General features: G+C 40.0%; 1 protein-coding gene across 1 annotated transcript in view; it reads left to right on the top strand.

The window, feature by feature from the left end:
* Positions 1 to 2,934: 2,934 nt before the first annotated feature.
* Positions 2,935 to 22,659, top strand: part of CRBN (cereblon) — a 105,018-nt gene continuing 85,293 nt past the window's right edge. The window contains exon 1 of the mRNA XM_033865305.2: positions 2,935 to 3,061. Within this exon, the coding sequence (XP_033721196.1) occupies positions 2,981 to 3,061 (81 nt within the window). The 5' untranslated portion in view covers positions 2,935 to 2,980. The remainder of the gene's footprint in view (positions 3,062 to 22,659) is intronic.

Genomic DNA, 22,659 nt, shown 5'->3' with positions numbered 1-22,659 from the left:
TTCTTCACTATTAAATTGGGGGTGTGCATTCTTGGAAGGGATACCACACAGGCGATGTGCTTCTTTCTGTATCAAATCAGGGGGTACGTGATCATCGATAGGTATTATGGGTGATGTTAACTTGGTCACTTGGCTAAGACAGTTTGCCAGATTTCTTAAATATAAAGTTACTTTTTTCCCTTTGCTATTGCTAAATACTTAGAGGAGATCCTTTGAAACTACGCAAATACTCTCTTCCTGCTTAAACTTTCACCCATGAATGTTAGCATCCATCAGGGTATCTTCCCAGAAGCAGCTGTTACTCTGGTGTGCCAAGGATGATTTTCTATTTCATTCCGCTTACATTTATTAATTGGAATTCTTCCGTACAGAAGAGTCATCGTTTCTCCCTGTTTTATTTGTTCATGCATCTATATCAGGGTGGGCTCATGGATATTTATTTTGTACTTTGGGTTATAATCTAAAACTGTCATTTATTTGACGCTCACGTTGGTCCAACTTTAGCCATTCAGAGCTCTTTCAGTATGTACCGTTTCGATATGCCCCATCCTTCTTGTTTTTTGTTTTTTGAGCCCTTCCTCACTATCTGGCACTCCAAGATGCTCCAGATTCATCTTCTATTTTCCCTGCCCCAGTCCTGGAATCAACCAGTTCGCCAAAGAGCCCTTAGTTGCTTTTATTGGAGAATGGTGTTTAAAATGGTGATATTGAAGGGCCACAAATTCATCGTTTTTAACATTTATTTGCCAGGTCAGTGCTTCAGGAAGTCTCTGTTATGGACTGAATGTGTCCCCCCAAATTCATATGTTGAAATACTAACTCCCAGCGTGATGGTCTTAGGAGGTGGGGCCTCCGGATGGTGCTGCAGTCTGAAAGTTTGTGTCTTCGCCAGGATTCATATGTTGAAATCCTAATGCCATCGTGATGGCATTAGGAGGTAGGGTTTTTGAGAGGTATTTAGCAGATGAGGGTGGATCCTCATGAATGGGGATAGTGCTCTTATAAAGGAGACCCCAGAGAGCTCCCTCATCCCTTCTGCCAGGTGAGGACACAATGAAAAGGCTGTGAACCAGGGATAGGGCCCTCACCTGACACCAAATCTGCCAGCACCATGATTTTGGAATTCCCAGGCACCCAAACTGTGAGAAATAAATGTTTTTTGTTTAAGCCACCTAATCCATGGTGTTTTTGTTATAGCAGCCCAAACAGACTAAAACAGTCTCCCATCCCATCCACCCCCATTCCCCCCACAAAACATAAAACACAAACCCTCAGCCCTAAATATATCTAACACATTGACACATAATCGTGTTGACCAAGAGTAATATTTTTTTTAAATTCACAATCATGGCATGGGCAACAACCAGTCACATTGAATACTAGCCTAAACCCTGGGGCAGGGTCCTGGACTTGCCCCCTGTGACAGGTATTTACAACCCTTTATTTCTAGGTCTTGAGGAGATACTGGGAAAGTGGAAAGTGTAAGGGGGACCCATAGGAGGAGCCACAGCAGCTTAGGGCCAAGGGACAGGCATGCAGGGGACTCAGCAGCAACAGTTTCCCACTGGTAGGATTGCTTCTGTAGTTTAAGTATTGGTAGAGCCATCGTGATACCATGATTTATAATGAGAAATATATATTTGGTCTTCATCCCCATTTCTGGCACAGAGCTCCTAAAACCATTGGAATTTCATAAGTTTGGAAGTGATAAAGATGTCTCTTCTTAGGTTATGAGTTGAGTTTTGGAACGCACTTGAGGAGGGGGGCTGGTTGGCAGGGGACCCAACCATGTGATTAGAATGTTCGAGCTTTCAGTCCCACCCTCCCAACCTCCTACCCCCGGGAAGGGGAAAAGGGCTGGTGATTGAATCAATCGCCAACAGCCAATTAGTTAATCAATCATGCATATGTAATGAAGCCTCCATAAAAACCCAAAAGGACAGGGTTCAGAGAGCTTCCAGGTTGGAGATTCTAGAGGGCATGAAAGCTCCACGCCCTTTCCCCCTACCCAGCCCTATGCATTTCTTCCATTTGGCTGTTTCTGAGTTATACCTTTTTACAATAAACTAGTAATCTAGTAAGCAAAATGTTTCTCTGAGTTCTGTGAGTCACTCTAGCAAATGAATAAAATTCAGGGAGGGGGGCATTGGAACTTCAAATCTATATGCAGTTGGTGAGAAGCACAGGTGACAACCTGAACTTGTGATTAGCATCTGAAGTGGGGAAAGGCAGTCTTGTAGGACTGAGCCCTTAACCTGTGGGATCTGATGCTGTCTCCAGGTAGTACATAGTGTCAGAATTGAGTGGAATTCGATAGGTATTATGGGTGGAATTGAGTGGAATTGAGTGGCCACCCATCTGGTGTCTGAGAATTGCTTGGATGTATGGGAAACTGCCCCCTCCAAACACACACACACACAGACACAAATTGGAACGGGATGACATAATTGTTAGCCCTTCATGTACACGGCAGCTGAATATCAGGCTCTCTGTTGATACCTTACAGGCCGGGTCCTCTACAAACTGGATGCTAATCCTGAATAGTGATACTGCATATGGGTCAGTTTAACCTTCTAGCTGAGGGTCAGGACTTTGGAGTCAGCTCAAACTGCATTTGAATTCCATTTCTACCACACACCAGCTGTGTAACGCTAGTCAAGTTACTTGTCCATTCTGAGCCTCAGTTTCCTCAGTAGAAGCAAATAATGAGAATACCTACCTCAACGGCATTATATACATGATATAATCCATATGGATCACAGCAGAATGCCCAGCCCAGAGTACTGGCCCAGCAAACGTTCACACTTTACTGCTAGTGCTATTATTATAAATAATAATAATAAAGATAATAATGTTAGTCATTATTTGATCTATCATTGAGTTTACTTTTTTCTACCCTCCATAGAACCAGCAAACATTCCAGTATGTTCTCTGCCAAAGGGGAGGAACTCTGCAATTTTGTCAAGATGATGCTACGACAATGAGATGGAACATTCCACCTCCAGTTATTAATTACCTGGCATATTTCACAAAACTGATCAACTTTGCATGGCATGGTAAGGTAATGAAGTTTTGCTTTTTTTTGTCTTTACGAAGCCAGAAACGGTAATTGCATAGAAGAAATTTGATCTCTGTTTGCATGATTAGGTAGGATGTCAATTAGTCTTCATGCTATAAATATCTTGGGCACAGTTTTAAGGTTTGCATCACCTGTAATTATACTCATAGAGTACTGGAGGCAAAAGTAATCTTAATGAAATTTTAGTTTGATAAACTCGTTGTGTACAAAAGAAAATTGAAAACCAGAAAAGTAAAGGGACTTTCCCAAGGTCACACAGCAGCATAATATGTTTACCTCAGGACCCCAGTGCTTTCTTTCAGACACAGAATACCATTCTGCAGATAATTAATTAGTACCCACTGCTTAGAGGTGAAAATTGTGCCCTGATGACTCCAATGTTTAGCTGACTTGTGTTGTATACCATGTCTTTAAGCTGGCAGCATCTAAAGAGGTAAGCAGAGAAAGGTTCATAATGGTGATAACAGTATCCTTTCAGATTCCACAAATGTTAACTCATTTTATGGTCAATACATCCCTGTGATCACTGTACTGTAGATAAGAAAACTTAAGCTCTTGGATCTTGTATTTGGAACAATGCACTCCTCTTGTGGCAATCAAGGAAGACTTTGTGGAAGAGGTGGTGTCACAGTGAGCTTGGGCTGTTATAACAGAATACCATAGACTGGGTGGTGTAAACAACAAACATTGATTTCTCACAGCACTGGAGGCTGAAAGCCCATGATCAGGGTGCCAACATGGTCGAGTTCTTGGTGAAGTCCCTCTTCCTGGTTTACAGATGCCCATCTTTTCATTCTGTCCTCACGTGGTAGAGAACAGAGAGGGAGGAAGCAAGCTCTTATTTTATTAAGGGCACTAATCCCATTCATGCGGGCTCCACCCTCATGACCTAATTACCTCCACAGGCCTACCTACTAATACCACCATATTGGATGTTAGAATTTCAACATATGAATTTTAGGGAGAATTCATTCATTCCATAACAGATGGCATTTAATCTGGGACTTGAAGGGTAACGTAGAATTTTACTCATGGAATCAGAAAAAAAGGAGAGACCAGGGTGAGCAAAAACTAGTGGTTTATCAGGGTATTAACAAAATCCCTCTTACGCCTTGATTTAATGTATTAAATACTACATGGGAGGCACCAAATGAAAAAGGTATTTTCATTGGTTGTAGAATTTCAAGGGCTTATCAAACAGTTAATGAGCAAAAATTGTGTACATTTTGTGGTTACAACTTTAACAAATAGGCAGAAGGGGAATTTGAATTTTATCTTCCAGTGTCCATAAAATAGCATCATGGTACTGTAATTATTAATATAATCATTAAAAAAAACAGTTTAGTTAAATTTAAGAAAACCTAGACTCATGAAGGCATAGTGTCTTCATCAAAGCAGCTCTAGTCCAGACAAAGCGAGCCTTCTAAGTTGACTGTGATGCTTTGAAATAATTATAGTGTGTTCTGAAAAGCAATTATTATCAGCCGCCACTGCTTTCCACCACGAGTTCTAATTTAATTACATTTCCTCTGTTTAAAATGTGCTGTACTCTAAGGTACAGCAAAGGAAAAAGGAGTTTGTTACTAAAAAAAAATAATAAAGGTATTTTTTACACTGAAGGTAATTAGTCTTGGACCTAACTGCTTCCAAGAGAGACAGGGGATTTTGAACTCATTAATTTCAAGTGGTCATTGCTACAAAAGAATATTCATCTTCAGAGGTGGGGAAATAGGTGTCTCCCAGGTGAAATGAGTATAGAAGGAAAGAGAGCGTGTTCATCTATTCACCCTACCAGCTGCTCAGTGCCTTCCAGGGATCTCTTTCAGCCAGGATTACTTATTCCAAGAAAAATGAAGCGTACAGATTTGTTTTATCGATTGTGAATATTTAACAATTGCATTTGGCTTCCAACTCCTGTTGATGAAACAACCATTTTGCACAACTTGTGAATTCACTTTTCCCATATATAATGCTGAGAACAAAAGTGGCTGTGCGCTTCCCTGGCAGAAAACCAAGCCATACTGACTTTTTACAGAAAAGTCTTTCCCCATCATTCTCACAGCACATGGCTTATCTGGTGGCACTAAAATTCCTCCTGTTTCTAAATTCGCCGTCTCCCTGCATGGTGGTGAAGAACCGTTGCGTTTTGTGGGTGGAAAGAGTCCTTTTCATCACAGGCTCACCAATTTTATACAAACGACGTGACTGAGAGTTGTGGGCTTTAAATGGACTCCTCAGGTCACCAAGATGCCAGGCAGAGCAGAGACTAGATGCCAGGTCACCTGCCTTTCAATTCCATTGAGACAGGGAATATTCTATGGGAATGAAATTGGCATTTGACCTTGACCTGTAGAATGAAGTTAGTCTCCACCCTGCCCCACAGTTTTGTTTAACTGTGATTAGTCACTGCTTCTCAGAGTCTTCCTAACAGTGTTTCAAATCTGCCATGTGAACATTCCTTTAAGACAAATTTTAACTGCACATTTCTGGATCCTATGCCAGACCTATTCGATCAGAACATATCACAGTGAAGTTTTAAAATATTGCTCTTCCCCAATAGCTCTCAGTCTGGGTAGAGGAGCTTGATGTAAAATTCAAGGAACCTCTTTGGAAGCACACATACCAAGTATTCCCTTCATTACTACCCCTGGTAATATACCTAAGAACGGACTCTGAAAAAGAGTATCCCCCAATATGAAAACCATTGCTCTGAAGAACACCAGCAACAAAAATATACCAGGTTAAATATCCTGCAGTAGAATAAATGTGTTCTGTGTATTTATTTCTAGCTGCTTATAGTGAAAGACACAGATAGAATGATTAAAAACAAAGAAAAAGTAAAGAGCAAAATCAATGAAATAAAGATGTCTTGGGAGAGAAAAACTGTACAGAAAATGGAGGTTAATGCAACTAAGACAGAGCACATAGCAACTTCTGAGCTTCCTGGCAACCAATGCAAAAAGGGAAATACTAAATGCTGCAGTGCTCTCATACTCTAACAGCAGTTCAAAGGAGTGTTGGGTTTTTCTAAGCATGAAATTCTGAGAGAATTTAACAAAATAACATTGAACATCACGGGAGCAATGTTTGTCCTTTTGCATGGTTGTTCTAGCACTTTCTGAGTATTGTGAGACAAAGCAATAGGACTCGGATCCCTATATAGCCCTTGGTCTCATCTCATTGTGCATCGTGGGGAAAAAAGAGAAGCAGAGGCAGAAAAGGACATTTTGGAGGAGTAATAACAGCCTACCTCAGTTTGCCTTCATCATGCAAATAAAGATTTTCTGCGTGAAGCCGTTGCCACGCACAAGAAATCTGGCAGCTGCCACGTCACCGTCAAGCTAATGACTCCTGTAGAGATCCAATCAGGGGAACTTTGCATTAGGTGCACTGCAGTTCACCAATGCCACAACCCCAAGAACACAGCCTTAAAGACTCAGACATCCAACCAATCATATACTTTGGAGAATATACTCAGACATCCAACTAATCATATACTTTGGAGAATTCTTAGAGAATATGAGCTCCGGTTCACTGCAGGAGCTTACTGCAGCACCCCTTACATTAACCATCCCCAATGTGTCAGTGTAAAAACCAAGCTGCTCTTCCCTTTGGCTGAAAATATTTCTCAGAACTTTTCTTGAGACTATAAAACAAAACTAAACAAAACAACTTATCTACAGGTCAGTTACTCTCCAGAGAGCCATAAAGATAATTTTTTGTTTCTGTAAAGGGGGAAAAATTATTAAAAACAAAACCACATAAAGATGTTAAAAAAAAAAAAAAACACAAAATCTGGCCTACAGGTTTATCTGACTCCTTTTGAACGCTCTGATGAAACTCTAAACTATAGTAAGTTTGCCCTCCAAAGGAAGAGGCTATCAAAAGTAATGCAAATAGTCTGTTTTAGCCATGTTTTCCTGAACAAGTAGATTAGGACTTATGTGATTTCGTTCTTCTCATAGTGAGGTGCTGTATATTTTTAAGTCTTGTTTTTACGCATGTGGCCTATCACACCGAAAGATATTATCAGGCATATTGGTATATCATCTCCCAGGAGGAGGCGGCCTCAGACGCAGCAGACAGTTTTGTTTGAGCTGCCAAGTGCTCTGGAAGAGAAATGTCACCCCCTCACCAAGGGGATTTCACTCCGGACCGTGACTCACATTGCTAATTGTGTGCCTGATTCTCAGGTCATGCTTGAAATCATCCAATTCAAAGGGGAGCTCCTCAGAGATTATTTTTCTTTTGCAAATTTGACACTCAAATTAAAGAACGGAAGTTACAAGTCTCCAGGCCTCTCCTTTCTTTATCCTTCCTTACGAAGACTTTACTCCTCTGCTGTTCCAACTCAGCCAGAGAAGTCTGAGGTCCGATGTCAGTCTCAAAACACTGAAGATTTTTCTTCACTGGACATTTGTACCTGAAAGCTAGCCCTGAATTGTGTCCCTTCACTCAGGGGTGGACTGAACAAAGAATTGGTTGGCTGTCAGAACCTTTGGGAGTGGGAGAAGGTGGTATCAGCGTAACGCTGAAGCTGAACACTAGAGCTTGAAGTCTAGTCTCCTCCCGCCCCCCACCTCATAGAATCACCTACTGCGCCACCCGTTGTCCCAGATATGAGCTGTGTACTCCTGGAGGACCCACATCACCTCTCAGAGACACAAAGCATTTCTAGGAAGGATTCTAATGACTCTTAGAGATGCCTGTCATTCTCTTCCTTTCCTAAAACAGTCGAAAGTTCTACTGGTGAGTATAAGATGGCTCCCCAAATCACACAAGGATATGCAGATTCTCAAGGAGGCTAAAAGCTGCCACGATGACACACCCCATAAAATCCTCCTGATGGGACCAAATATGGAATAACGGTAGCCTTGAGCATCCCCTGACTCCAGGGCTGGTGACAAGTAGAGAGGAGAGAGCCCATCTAAACACAGTGTCCCCCCCCCCCCCCCCCCCCCCGCCCTTCACCTCGGGCTGAAAGTGCAACTTCCTACATTCGTTTTGAAATGCAAATAGGTTCTGTCTTATTTCTTCCTGAGACAGGCTTGAGTCAGAGGACAAAGGACTTCGTGACAACAGAACAGAAAAAGGGGAGTGGCACAGAAATCAGAGGCAGTGTTTGCCGAAGGAGAAACCTCATCTTTTCAGTATTTTTGCCCTAGGCCCCAGTTCAAGTTAAAGGCAAAAAAAAATTTACTCTGAAGAGCTAAATATCATCCTCTTACTGTACATTTTACTCAGGATTTCCAAGGACAATATTTTATTTAATAAAATAAAATTTTTCCTAATAATAAGGCTAGTCAATATTATTATCTTCTTTTTTACAAGAGGCCTAACACTTGCTTTATGGATGCAAAAAATAAATAAATAACTCTCATCAGCCCAATATTACTTGGAAACATTAAATGTCTAACAGGATGGAAGAAAACTGAAATTCATTGCGATTAAGGGAGTGGAAGAAAAAGCTAAGACACTCAGAGAATAAGAAAAAGTAGCATAAATGGGATAACCTCTGAGCACGTTCCAGCTCTCAGCATTCCAGGTTAACATTTCCCAAAGTGCTGTCCTGCAGACGCTCTGCCTCAGGTTCACAGGTATGCCGAGAACACAAGTGTTCCATGCTCGAACGTGTTTGGGAAACTAACAAAATAAACTAACAAAATTCTTTGCTGCAGGTCTTCCTAGGGTTATTAGCGTGTATAAAATATTTCCTAAAGGTGGTGGGTAGGCATAGTTAACCCACCACTTTTCAGGTTTTTGCAGGCCTCTTCCTTGCTGATTTTTACATCAGGAATCCAAGATCTTTGGTTCTATAGTGACTTCCATATAGTTGGTGAAGTAACTCAAAACACTAACCCTGGGTTGTTGCATCCTTGCTACTCTCTGCTCTGAAGGACTGTGGATAAGTGAATCCTGTAAATAATGAAGGAAAAAAAGAAGAGGCAGTCACAAATACATTGGATCAGTCAGTGTTCACACCCATCCCTAAGAATCCAACTTCAGTCTGATTCAAGGGCTTTGTGAGCTCATATTCAAAACGAAAGGAGAATCTACGTTCTGCATCAGCCAGTGATATTTGGGTCTGAGGCATCATCATTGGTTCTTTATGGTAAAAGGCAGTTTCCAGTGATTTCCAAATCAGTCGGTATTTTAAATCTTCTTCCCTCCGACCCACTCCACACAGACAGAACAGAAAACTTAAACTGAATGATCACGAAAAACAAAGGTCAGAAGTTTATTATATACACACAGATGCGATTTTAAGAATCTGCTCTATGGGCCTCCCAGGCTTTATTCTTGGCGTAACTAGCTTCCCTTAAGTCACTGAGAGTCAGCTCTCAAAACCAAACATGGAACGCCAAGGCTTTTGTGCCAGGAAGGCACCAGAGTCGTATGAAGTATTAATCAAGCCAGGTGGGAAGGGGTGAGTGAGATCTCTTTATACTTCTACGTGAGCTTCAGTGATGGTCATCAATATAGTGTTACTGAGCAAAATTATATCAGGCAGACCAAATGGAATAATCCCTTAAACAAGAAATTGTTTGCAGGTGCAAACAAGCATGAAATAGAATTCTGCTAATGAGTGTCTATTACTAGCTAAACACATAATCAAATTATTTAGGCTCAACTCATGACAGTGAGAAATCAATTATTTATCATAAATCTGGGGCTGCGTATTGACCATCTTGGTATGTGTCTAACCTGGTCTGTAATGAATAAATGTTCTGGTTTCAAGAGTGTGTTGTCATTAGCACATAGGTACTAAAAAAATCAAAAACAGTTGAAAAGCTCTGAAGTGATGAAAAATCAAAATGGCTAAAAAGTTTTCCTTCAAGGTCTTTTAAATGCAAGAAGTATATGAGGGTAAAAATTAAATTTCTTCTTTTTAAGAAATGGTCCTGAAACAGTTGGCTATCCATGTTCAAAAAAATAATCCTGAACCCAGATTAGCTAAACTTCATAAAAATTTAACACAAAATGGATCATAGATCCAAATGTGATACCTAAAACTACAAAATTTGTAGAGGAAAACCTTTGTGACCCTGGGTTTAGTAAAGATTTCTTAAGACACAAAAAGCATGGTTCATAAAAGAAAAAGAGTGATAAGTTGGATGTCATTAAAATTAAAATCTTATTTTCAACAATACTGTTAAAAGTGAAAATAAAAGCCATAGGCCAAAGGAAAGTATCTGCAAAATTCTGATCTGATAAAAGACTACAGTCAAGAATATATAAAGAATTCTCACTCTATAATAAGAAAATAAACAACCCAATTTTTTAAATAGGCAAAAATTTGAACAAACATTTTACCGAAGAAGACATATGGTGGCAAAGAAATACATGAAAAGATGTTCAACGTTATTAGTCATTAGGGAAATGCAATTTAAAACCATAATGCGCAATGATTATACAACCATTAGAATGACTTAATTTTTTTAATTGACAATATTATATGCCTGTGAGGTTGCAAACCATGGTTGGCAGAATAATGCTGCCCACCTACCCAGCCCCCAAAGAAGTCCATGTCCTACCCCCCCACACCTGTGAATATGTAATGTTACATGGCAAGGGGCAATTTTGATTGCAAATCAAAATAAATTTGTTAATCAGTTGACTTTAAAGTAAAGAGATTATCCTGGACTAGCCAGTGTAGTCACAAGGATCCTTTAAATGTGGAAAATGAAGGTGAAGCATCTGTGTCAGAGTGAAGCCATGTGAGAAAGACTCCACCAGCCATTGCTGGTATGGAAGATGGAAGGGGCCACAGGCCAAAGAATGTGGACAGCCAGGAGGAGCTGGAAAAGTCAAGGAAATCTTCTCACCCTAGAGCCTCCAGAAAGAAGTGCAGTCTGCCACCACCTGCCGTCCTCTATTCTTCTGACTCTTTCTTTTGAATAGTGTTTACTACATGTTTTACAAGCCTGATAACCTATATTAGATGTTTTAAGGGAGAAATGAGGTGTTTTGGATATCTGACCTCCAGAACTACGAAATAATAAGTGTGTGCTGCTTAAAGTCACCAAGTTTGTGGCAATTCGTTATAACAACAGTAGAAAACTAGTACAGAAACTAATTGGAATGCTCCTAAATGTCTGATGAATGCATAATGAGTACAAAAAATGTTTTCATGGGAAAGCAAAACTTGGCATTATCTGATAAAGTTAAAAATACATCTACCATATGACCCAGCAGTCTCATTCCTAGATATTTAAACATTGATCCACTCAAATGTTTATTGCTACTTTTTTCATAATTTATCTCTGATTAGTAGATAAATGTGTAGTGGTATATTCACAATGGAATGCTCAGTAATAAAAAGGGGGTGAACTCACTAAAGAAAAGGGATGCAAACAATAACAAGGATGACCCTCGAATGTAACAAAGTAAAAGAAACCAGACTCAAAAATCTATGTATACTCTGTGACTATGTTCATATGACTTTCTAGAAAAGACAAAACTATAGGGAGAGGAAACAGACCACCGGTTCCCAGGGACTGGATGGGTGAGGGGATTGATGGTAAAGGGGGTGAAGGAACTATATCAGATGGTGGTGGTGGTTACATGATTGTATGTGTTTGTCAAAACTCATAGAGTTGTGTACCAAAAAAGGGTAAACTTCACTGTTTGTAAATTTTACCCAGTAAGCTTGAATATATGTATAAATTATCCATGCAAGACAAGCTGCATTGGAGTCAAGGAATCTAAGAAACGCTGTCTACTGGTGGCCCCTTGCTATTGTCTCATAAGAGTTACTTTTTGGAAAAAGAAATTTTAGAACTGGAAGGAATTTTTTTTAACATCTTTATTAGAGTATAATTGCTTTACAATGGTGTGTTAGCTTCTGCTTTATGACAAAGTGAATCAGCTATACATATACATATATCCCCATATCTCCTCTGTCTTGCGTCTCCCTCCCTCCCACCCTCCCTATCCCACCCCTCTAGGTGGTCACAAAACACCGAGCAGATCTCCCTGTGCTATGTGGCTGCTTCCCATTACCTATGTATTTTACATTTGGTAGTGTATAATGTCCATGCCACTCTCTCAGTTTGTCCCAGCTTACCCTCCCCCCTCCCTGTGTCCTCAAGTTCATTGTCTACATCTGCGTCTTTATTCCTGTCTTACCCCTAGGTGCTTCATGACCTTTTTTTTTAGATTCCATATATATGAGTTAGCATACAGTATTTGTTTTTCTCTTTCTGACTTCACTCTGTAGGACAGACTCTAGGCCCATCCACCTCACTACAAAGAACTCAATTTCATTTCTTTTTATGGCTGAGTAATATTCCATTGTATATATGTGCCACATCTTCTTTATCCATTCAACTGTCGATGGACAATTAGGTTGCTTCCATGTCCTGGCTATTTTAAATAGAGCTGCAATGAATATGGTGGTACGTGACTCTTTTTTTTTTTCTTTTTAACATCTTTATTGGGGTATAATTGCTTTACAATGGTGTGTTAGTTTCTGCTTTATAACAAAGTGAATCAGTTATACATATACATATGTTCCCATATCTCTTCCCTCTTGCGTCTCCCTCCCTCCCACCCTCCCTATCCCACCCCTCCAGGCTGTCACAAAGCACCAAGCCAATATCGCTGTGCCACGCGGCTGCTTCCAACTAGCTATCTACCTTACTACGTTTGTTAGTGTGTATATGTCCATGACTCTCTCTCGCCCTGTCACAGCTCACCCTTCCCCCTCCCCATAACCTCAAGTCCGTTCTCTAGGACATGACTCTTTTTGAATTATGATTTTCTCAGGGTATATGCCCAGTAGTGGGATTGGTGGGTCATATGGTAGTTCTATTTTTAGTTTTTTAAGGAACCTCCATACTGTTCTCCACAGTGGCTGTATCAATTTACATTCCCACCAACAGTGCAAGAGGGTTCCCTTTTCTCCACACCCTCTCCAGCATTTATTGTTTCTAGATTTTTTGATGATGGCCATTCTGACCAGTGTGACGTGATATCTCATTGTAGTTTTGGTTTGCATTTCTCTAATGATTAGTGTTGTTGAGAATCCTTTCATGTGTTTGTTGGCAATCTGTATATCTTCTTTGGAAAAATGTCTATTTAGGTCTTCTGTCTACTTTTGGATTGGGTTGTTTGGTTTACTGATATTGAGCTGCATGAGCTGCTTGTAAATTTTGGAGATTAATCCTTTGTCAGTTGCTTCATTTGCAAATATTTTCTCCCATTCTGAGGGTTGTCTTTTCGTCTTGTTTATGGTTTCCTTTGCTGTGCAAAAGCTTTTAAGTTTCATTAGGTCCCATTTGTTTATTTTTGGTTTTATTTCCATTTCTCTAGGAGGTGGGTCAAAAAGGATCTCACTGTGACTTACGTCATAGAGTGTTCTGCCTATGTTTTCCTCTAAGAGTTTGATAGTGTCTAGCGTTACATTTAGGTCTTTAATCCATTTTGAGTTTATTTTTGTGTATGGTGTTAGGGAGTGTTCTAATTTCATTCTTTTACATGTAGCTGTCCAGTTTTCCCAGCACCACTTATTGAAGAAGCTGTCTTTTCTCCACTGTATATTCTTGCCTCCTTTATCAAAGATAAGGTGACCATATGTGCGTGGGCTTATCTCTGGGCTTTCTATCCTGTTCCATTGATCTATATTTCTCTTTTTGTGCCAGTACCATACTGTCTTGATTACTGTAGCTTTGTAGTATAATCTGAAGTCAGGGAGCCTTATTCCTCCAGCTCTGTTTTTCTTTTTCAAGATTGCTTTGGCTATTCGGGGTCTTTTGTGTTTGCATACAAATTGTAAAATTTTTTGTTCTAGTTCTGTGAAAAATGCCATTGGTAGTTTGATAGGGATTACATTGAATCTGTAGATTGCTTTGGGTAGTAGAGTCATTTTCACAATGTTGATTCTTAGAACTAGAAGGAATTTTAAAGATCAGTTTTCAAATCATTTTTTGTTGTCAGAATCCTTTCCCCAAATACAATAATATTATTAAGTAGATACTGTATGCCATACACTATAGCAAGCACTCTACTTCTTTTAACCCTTAAGACATCCCTGTAAGGTGAATATTTTTAATAGTAAAAATAATAAAGAATATGTTGTTAGTAATTACACAGGTGTGCAAATGGAGGCTTATAAAACTTCACACAGCTGCCAATGGCGAAGTGGACATTCAAACTCTGTCAGTTTGATTCTGGAGAACATTCTTGTAAGCATTACATTGCACAGCTTTTTCCTACGAAATTCTTAGAAAGCAACTGTGCGTAGAGCTGCTCTGGGTGCTGAATGTGTGTCTGTGTGTGTATGTGGTGGGAGTGGGGGTCTGGGTCCTGTTGGTGGTTTCACAGTAACAGTAGAATTTGAACACTACTAATCTGGTCCAATGATATAATTAAGTAAGAAGGAATTTGCAGCTAAGAAAGGTCAAGTGACTTGCTCTAACACAGCTGGTTAGTGACTGTCCTCAGTCACTCTCCTGACACTGGTCAAGTGTTCCTTCCTCAACTCACAACACAGAGCCCATTTTGAATACACATATCTATCCTTTTAACCCATGCAAGGCAAAGTCAAATAGAAAATTTATCTATTAATTTAGATTTCCCCTCTTTATGCCATATGCTTCCATTTTAAAAATAAAATACATTCAAAGGAGTAGTATTGATCCCAAAGAAATGAGTTGTAGAAGGGTAAATAAAGGCCCAGCCGTTTCCAAAATCTGTCCCCTTGAAGCCTGCACTGCATTGGAACCCCACATGCATGTCATTTCCCCTGAGAACTGCACATCAGACCTAACTGGGAACAAAGGCCCAGCTGATCTTCCTCCAAGTAAATCCCAGGAAAATACTACCGCAGTTGACAAAGTAATGTGGACCAATTAAGAGCTCAATATAGTAAGGTGCTAAAAAATGAAGTATGTGAATTTCACTGTACATATTCTCACATTACATGAGACCAAATGGATTTCTACGGTATCTCATTACACAGGACAAGAATAAGGATTGGTGGCTTTAAGTAACTTTCAATAGAAGGTAGGTGCAATATGGTCTCAGTTCATTAATGTGAGTCTGATTCTGTTAGTTCCACTGACCTCCTGGGATCTAGTCCAGAATATCCAGTCAGCACATCTTTCATTAAACAGTGATGTATAGCAGGGATGTACTTGCTTCATTCATTCAGTAATTTATTGAGCACCTACTATGTGCCAGAACTGGGCTTAATGTTTTCCATCCATTACCTCAGTGAGTCCTGTATAACTTTCCTAGAACATTCCAGTCCTTCCTTCAGTTTTCTGAGCCACTCCTGTGTCTCTCCCAGCTGGTGAGCCAATACATTGCATTCTTGTTGGTTGATTTGTTTTAGACTAATTCGAGATGGATAACTTGTAATTGCAAGAGTCCTGACAAATAGAAAAGAAATCACTAAAGAAGAAGTCCAAATGTCATTGTATGTATGCGAAGTTCTTTACCGCCGTAAGAATTAAAAATATGAAGTGAAACAGTAATATCATTAGCTCTGTATCAAACTAAAGAAGACCAAAAGATATAATGATACTCAGGGCTGGTTAAGGTACAGGAAATGAACTCTTATAAACTCCTGGTGGGCGTGTAACTTCAAAAGCCACCTGAACGTGTGAATCAGCATGTGGCACGTGCGTTCCTGTTAACCTAGCAATTCCTCCTCTAGTAATTGATTCTGAGGAAATGATTGTATAAGCTTACAAAGGTGCATATACAAGAATGTTTACTGCAGAATCGTTCATAATAACAAAAAATTGGAAGAAGCCCAAACGTCCCTATTTGGGGAATTTTTGTGGGGGGGGATTTTTTTGAGGTAACATTTGATTTATAACATTATATGTTTCATGTGTATGCCATTATATTTCTACTTCTGTATACCCTAGAATGTGCTCACCACCAAAAATTTATTCTCTGTCCGTCACCGTACAGTTAATCCCCTTTACCCATTTCTCCTTACCTCTGGCCTCTTTCCCTCTGGTAACCACTACTCTGTTCTCTGTATCTACTTGTTTGTTTTTGTTTGGTTTGTTTTGTTTATTTATTTTGGTTTTTTTTTTTGTTTATTCGCTTTTTACTTCCTCACATGAGTGAAATAATCTTTCTCCATCTGACTTATTTCACTTAATGTAATACCCTTAAGGTCCATCCATATTGTCACAAACGACAATATTTCATCTTTTTTATGGCTGAGTAGTACTCCATTGTGTTAATGTTTACATGTATGTATGTATGTATATATCACATCTTTTTTATCCATTCATACCTTGATGGACACTTAGGTTGTTTCCAAATCTTGGCTATTATAGATATCTTTTGAGATTAGTGTTTTCATATTATTTGAATAAATATCCAGAAGTGGGATACCGAGGTTACATGATAGTTCTGTTCTTATTTTTTGAGGACTCTCCATATTGTCTTTCATGGTGGCTGCACCGATTTACATTCCCACTAACAGTGCATGAGGGTTCCCTTTTCTCTACATCCTTATCAACACTTGTTATTTCTGGGTTTTTTTTTATAATAACCATTCTCATAGGTGTGATGTGATATCTCATTGTGGTTTTGATTTGCATTTCCCTAATCATTAGTGATGCTGAACCTCTTTTCATGTGCCTGTTGGCCATCAGTGTGTACTTGTTGAGAAAAAAAATGTCTATTTAGCTCATCCACCCATTTTTTCATTGGGGTGTTTGGCTTTTCTGTTGTTGAGTTGTATGAGTTCTTTATATTTTTGGTATTAGCCCCTGATGTGACCTATCTTCTGCCATTCAGTAGGTTGTCTTTTCTTTTTTTTTTTTTTTTTTTGATGGTTTCCTTGCTGTGCAGATGCTTTTTAGTTTGATGTAATCCCAATTGTTTATTTTTGCTTTTGTTTCCCTTGCCTAAAGGGACACATCTAGAAAGACATTGTAAGACCAATATCAGAGAACATACTATATATGTTTTCTTCTGGAAGTTTTATGGTTTCAGGTCTTATATTGAAGTTTTTAACCATTTTGAGTTAATATTTGTGTATGGTGTGAGATAGTGGTCTAGTTTTATCTTTTTGCATTTGGTTGTCCAGTTTTGGGGGAATTAACTTTTTAAATGATGGTATGGTGATAGAGATGAATACTGTTCAACGGTTTTAATGATTACAGCAGATCCTTATGTAGTGACATTTGAAAATGTCTACAGTGTACTTTCATGTGATCAAAACATGATACAGAATAGGAAATATAGTGTGACCTAATTTTCACTTAAGATGTATGTGTTTATATGTATGCATAAAAGAATCTGGATGATCTGGTTATCTCATGGAGACTCAGGATAATGAAGGAAATTTTACTTCTGATGAATTGTTTAAATATTTCACAGAAAGTTTATATTATTTAAAAATTCAAAAATATGTTGCCATATTCTTATGGGAGGAAAGGATGTAGGAAAAGGATTAGACCAGTAGCCTTGGGAATAATCACATCATGGAAGAAGTGAGCTACTTAGGCTTTAGTTAAACCTTCTGTGAATGCAGAGTAACTACAGATTGACAGACAAGATTTGGAAGAAACATGTAAAATTTTCATATGGTCCAAAACATGGGAGCTAATCTGGAGCTGGGTTAAATCTCCACAGCTTTTCCCCCTTCTGTGCCAAGTGCACCACCATTAGAAGTAGACCCCTATGCCCAGCCCCTACTCCACTAACAGCAGTTTTGATCTCCTGAATTCAGTGACATGACTCCATCACTGGGATTTGTAGAACACTGGCAGTCTTTACTGAGAGGGCAGAGAAGGTTTAGATTTCCCCACTTTTAGGTTGAACCGTTTGAAATTGCCACCACTGAACCACTTTGACCTATAGAAAGGTCAACCTATGATTCATCAAAACACACTCTAACACAGAAGTTTATATTTTATACAATCTGTACGAAATGGTGTCTTCAGCAGCCCATAACTACTGCTCAAGAGGTAGCATATATTCAGTCTGAGTGGGTATTTGGTCTCCCAAGCTTGGATGATGTAAAAAGGCATGGCTGCACGATCTGAACTGTGTAGGGTTGCTAACATTATTTCAAAAAGGTTGGTAGAAACTCATTTCAGAGCTCTCCCCCAGCCACCACCCACGTACCACACGAATTTCTATCGCATCTCTGGTTTTTCACACTTACTAGAAGAAGCTTTTAGAATATCTTGTTGTTTTTGCTTCAGAGAACTATTAAACACAGAGGCAAAGCATAAAATCAAACTGTGAAAGTTCTCAGAAGCTAAAGTATGCTCTGTCAAAGACGTGAGAGCAAAGCTAAATCAAATAATGACTTGTAATTTTTAGGTGGCCTAAGTTATAAATTGCAAGGCAGCAAAGATAATTAAGAATAATGTTGGAAAAGGTAGACTCAATATAAATCATATAAAAAGGATAACAAGGTTTATCAACTGGACCAATTTTGAGGCAGGTTTTAAGTTGGGTATGTTTGGAAGGCACCAAAGCAGATGATTAGATACAATATTCAGCTTAATGTGCAGGAAAAGCAATTGGGATGAAGCAAATCAGTTTCCTGACTCTGATGCAGGGAATGTGGAGGGGTTTATTAAATCTAAATTTAAATTTAGATTTATGGCCAGTGTTGATCAACTAGAAGGAAACTGACATTATTGTATCATTCATTTTTAATTTCTAGCTTCAGATGCCTTATTAAACAAACAAAAAATAGACCGAAAGAAAAAAGTCAGCATCAGTTACAGAATAAATTTTGCCTTTTCCCATAATTATTTCATTCTATACTCATTTATTCCCTGCATCGGTGTCACAGACAGCGCACTGCAAGTATAGAACATTACGTTAAGGTGCAGATGAGACACAGGGGGAAGACATTTTCTAATATTGACCTTTTATATAAATGAATCAAGTTATTCACATTTTAAAAGATCTTTCTATGACTGATGATGCCAGAAGCAATAGAATTTGTCTAGAGAAAGCAGTGCCGCGTAGCCATTTCTTCGGAGGTGGTTTCTAAGCAAAGTCAGATGTATTGAGGTACGAGGATGAGCAGAGAGGACAGATGTGGGAGTTATCCAGAGGGCTTGTCACTCCCACATACTGGGGTGGATAAAACTCAGCTACTTCATTCTGGGAGATGCTCCTGAGTCCTGGTGTGACAAGGCAGTGTCCCCCTTTCAGACACTCCCCCACCCTTATGCTGCTTTGCCTACGAGACCCAGCACGGAGTGCAAATGAAACCAGTGTAAGGTGGAACCCCGGAGAGGGATGTTACTCAGGTTTTACCACGTAACGGGAGGGGACAAAAAACAGCTTAAAAACTTGAAATGTGACTAGGTCATGAATGTGGACGTATGTGGAGAAACTGAGGAGAAAGAAGGAATATGCCCTACCCCGGAATAAGCCAGCTGCTGAATTTCCATGAATGGTGAGTTTATTTTCCAGACTCATCTACCAGGACCTCTGCCATTGCTCAGGGTTGTCAGAAGTCCCAGATATTCAATTCCCACCACTGTATGGGAGTAGACCCACCTGTCGCCGCTGGTTGATTCCTAAATCCTTGATCCCCAGGTGTGAATATAGTTTCCCGGTGCAATTCCCACCTGACTGGATTGTCAAGGCATCGTGCCTTGGCTCCCTGACTCAGAGTCTCTATAGATTCCTTCCCATTAGCAGAGTTCTAGTCATTGCCATCTCAAGGCCACCTTGTCGTTTTGCCACTTCTAGCCTGTCAGGGAAATAGCTCAGTCCTCCCCTGCTCTGGGGGATTGGAAGAGAGACTCTTTCTCCCCTAGAGGGGTTGGAATGAGAAGAATTTAGGGCAGATGGGTGGAGATTGGTGTTTTATCTTGCCCATTTGCTGATATTGTTAGCACTAAGTAGAAAAGGAGTTTCTGGTCCCCTAGCCTACACTAAAGCCCCACTAAGGAGGCCCTCGAAGGCCCCAGTGAGCCCCAACTCCGAGTCACGTATCCATAATGGCAGCATTTGTTTCCATAGTGCACATGTGGTACATCGTGATAGGCTGATGACGGAAGATACCCAGGATAGTTTTCAATGGTATAAATATGTACCCGGTGACTATTTGAGTAACATAGCTATCACATTGCATCAAACTCATGAATTTATGGATTGTGTAGGATGAAGCTATGGTAGAAGTGGTGAGTTTATTTAAAGAATAAACATACAGGCGGTACAGAGATATTGAAAAATAATGAAGGGCCGCACAAATGACTGGAGGTCAAGAGCACTCACACTAGAGGATTTAAGGAGCACAGGTAAGACACGCACAGCAGCGGGCCTGGATGGTTCTACCAGGAGCCTTGTGCAGAGCTGGGGCCTTGATTTTACACTCTGCCCTAGAGATTGCCATGATGCCAGGTTGAAGCAAACTTTCCCTTGTCCGAAACATTTGGCATGTCCCAGTCCACGAGCCAACACCAGAATTCAGGATAAAGACGAGCTCCATCTGTGTTTGCCAACTTTGGATCCAGGTTCCAGCTTCTCCCCTGTACCGTCAAACACGAAAGTGTTGATGATGCTTCTCCCAGTATCATGGTGGTTTGGGCCCCTCCTTCTAGGGATGACTCCGCTGAGTGCTGCTAGACAACCCCGTTGGGGCGGGTGGCTGATTCATTGAGGGACTCAAACGTGAGTTCCCCCACCTACCCTCAGGGTTGGGGGCACTCTCCTCCATGGAGCCGGGGGAGGGGAAATTTTCTCCATCAGTATCTGTAATGATAAGGGTCAGCATTTAGAGTGGTCCTCTGAGTGAGGATCTGTGGAGTACTGTGAGAGAATATCCATGGATAAACACTGATAAGGATATTCAGAAGTTTCACTTGTTTTCTTCCTGGTTCTGGGCTTTGTTAAAACTACTTGAGGTTTTATGGTTAGTAAGTGAGGAGATACTGAATATTAATAGAAAATACCTATATGGTAAGTGTACTAGTTTCCTAGGGCTGCTATAACAAATTACCACACACTTGGTAGCTTAAAATAATAGGAACGTAGTCTCTCACAGTTCTGGAAGTTCAAAATCAATGTGTCAGCAGGACCATGTTTCCTCTGGAGGCTCTGGGGAGAACCCATTTCTTGACTCCTCTGGTTTCTGGGGGACTTTTCGTGTTCCTTTCACTCCTTGGCTTGTGACCACATTACTCCAATCTCTGCCTTCATCTTCACATCACCTTCTCTTCTATGTGTGTTTCTCCTCCTTTGTATGCTTCTTATAAGGACACTTGTGACTGAATTTAGAACCCAACCCAGATAATCCAGGATAATCTCTCCACCTCAAAATCCTTAATTTAGTCACATCTTCAAAGACCCTTCTTTCAAATAAGGTAACATTCATAGGTTCCAGGGTGTATTAGTCACAGTATTCCAGAGAAACAGAACCAACAGGATGTGTGTGTGTGTGTGTGTGTGTGTGTGTGTGTGTACACACAAAGAGATGCATATATATGTCCACACACAATAGGGTGTCTATGTGTGTGTATATATATGTACACACACACCTCAGAGATAGTGTGGGTTCGGTTCCAGACTGCCACAATAAAGGAAATAAAATATCACAATGAAGCAAGTCACATGGATATTTTTGGTTTCCCATTGCATATAAAAGTTATGTTTAGGGTCTTCCCTGGTGGCGCAATGGTTGAGAGTCCGCCTGCCGATGCAGGGGACGCGGGTTCGTGCCCCGGTCCGGGAGGATCCCACATGCCGCGGAGCGGCTGGGCCCGTGAGCCATGGCCGCTGAGCCTGCACGTCCGGAGCCTGTGCTCCGCAATGGGAGAGGCCACAGCAGTGAGAGGCCCGCGTACCGCCAAAAAAAAAAAAGTTATGTTTACACTATAATGTAGTCTGTTAAGTATGCAATAGCATTATGTCTAAGAAAAAAAAGTACATACTTCAATTTAAAAATACTTTATTGCTTAAAAATGCTAACCATCTTCTAAGCCTTCAGTAAGTTGTAGCAGTAACATCAAAGATTGCTGATCACAGATCACCATAACAAATATAATAATAATGAAAAAGTTTGAAATATTGTGAGGGTTACCAAAATGTGACACAGAGACATGAAGTGAGCAAATACTGCTGGAAAAATAGCGCCAACAGACTTGTTCGATGCAAGGTTGCCACCAACCTTCAATTTGTAAAAAAAAAATGCAATATCTGTGAAGCTCAATAAAGCAAAGTGCAATAAAATGAGGTATAGTATGCATATATATACATATATGTGTATATATGTGTGTATACACACACACACACACACACACACACACACACACACATAGATTGATTGACTGATTGATTGAGAGACTTATTTTAAGGAATCGTCTGATGGTACAGTGAGGGGCTTGGTGTGTCCCAAATCTGCAGGGTAGGCCAACAGGCTGCAGACCTAGGAAGGAGTTGCCATTCAAGTCCAAAAGTAGTCTGCAGGAAGAATTCCTTCTTGCTTGGAGAAGGTCAGTCTTTGTTCTATTAAGGTCTTCAACTGATTGGTTAAGGCTCACACACATTATGGAAGGTAATCTGCTTTATTCAAAGTCTACTTATTTAAATGTTAACTTCATCCAAGAAACACTTCATAGAAAAATCTGGAA

This window comes from Tursiops truncatus, chromosome 10, assembly GCF_011762595.2.
Source record: "Tursiops truncatus isolate mTurTru1 chromosome 10, mTurTru1.mat.Y, whole genome shotgun sequence".
NCBI classification, from domain to species: domain Eukaryota; kingdom Metazoa; phylum Chordata; class Mammalia; order Artiodactyla; family Delphinidae; genus Tursiops; species Tursiops truncatus.
This window is presented reverse-complemented; position numbering and strand designations above follow the sequence as displayed.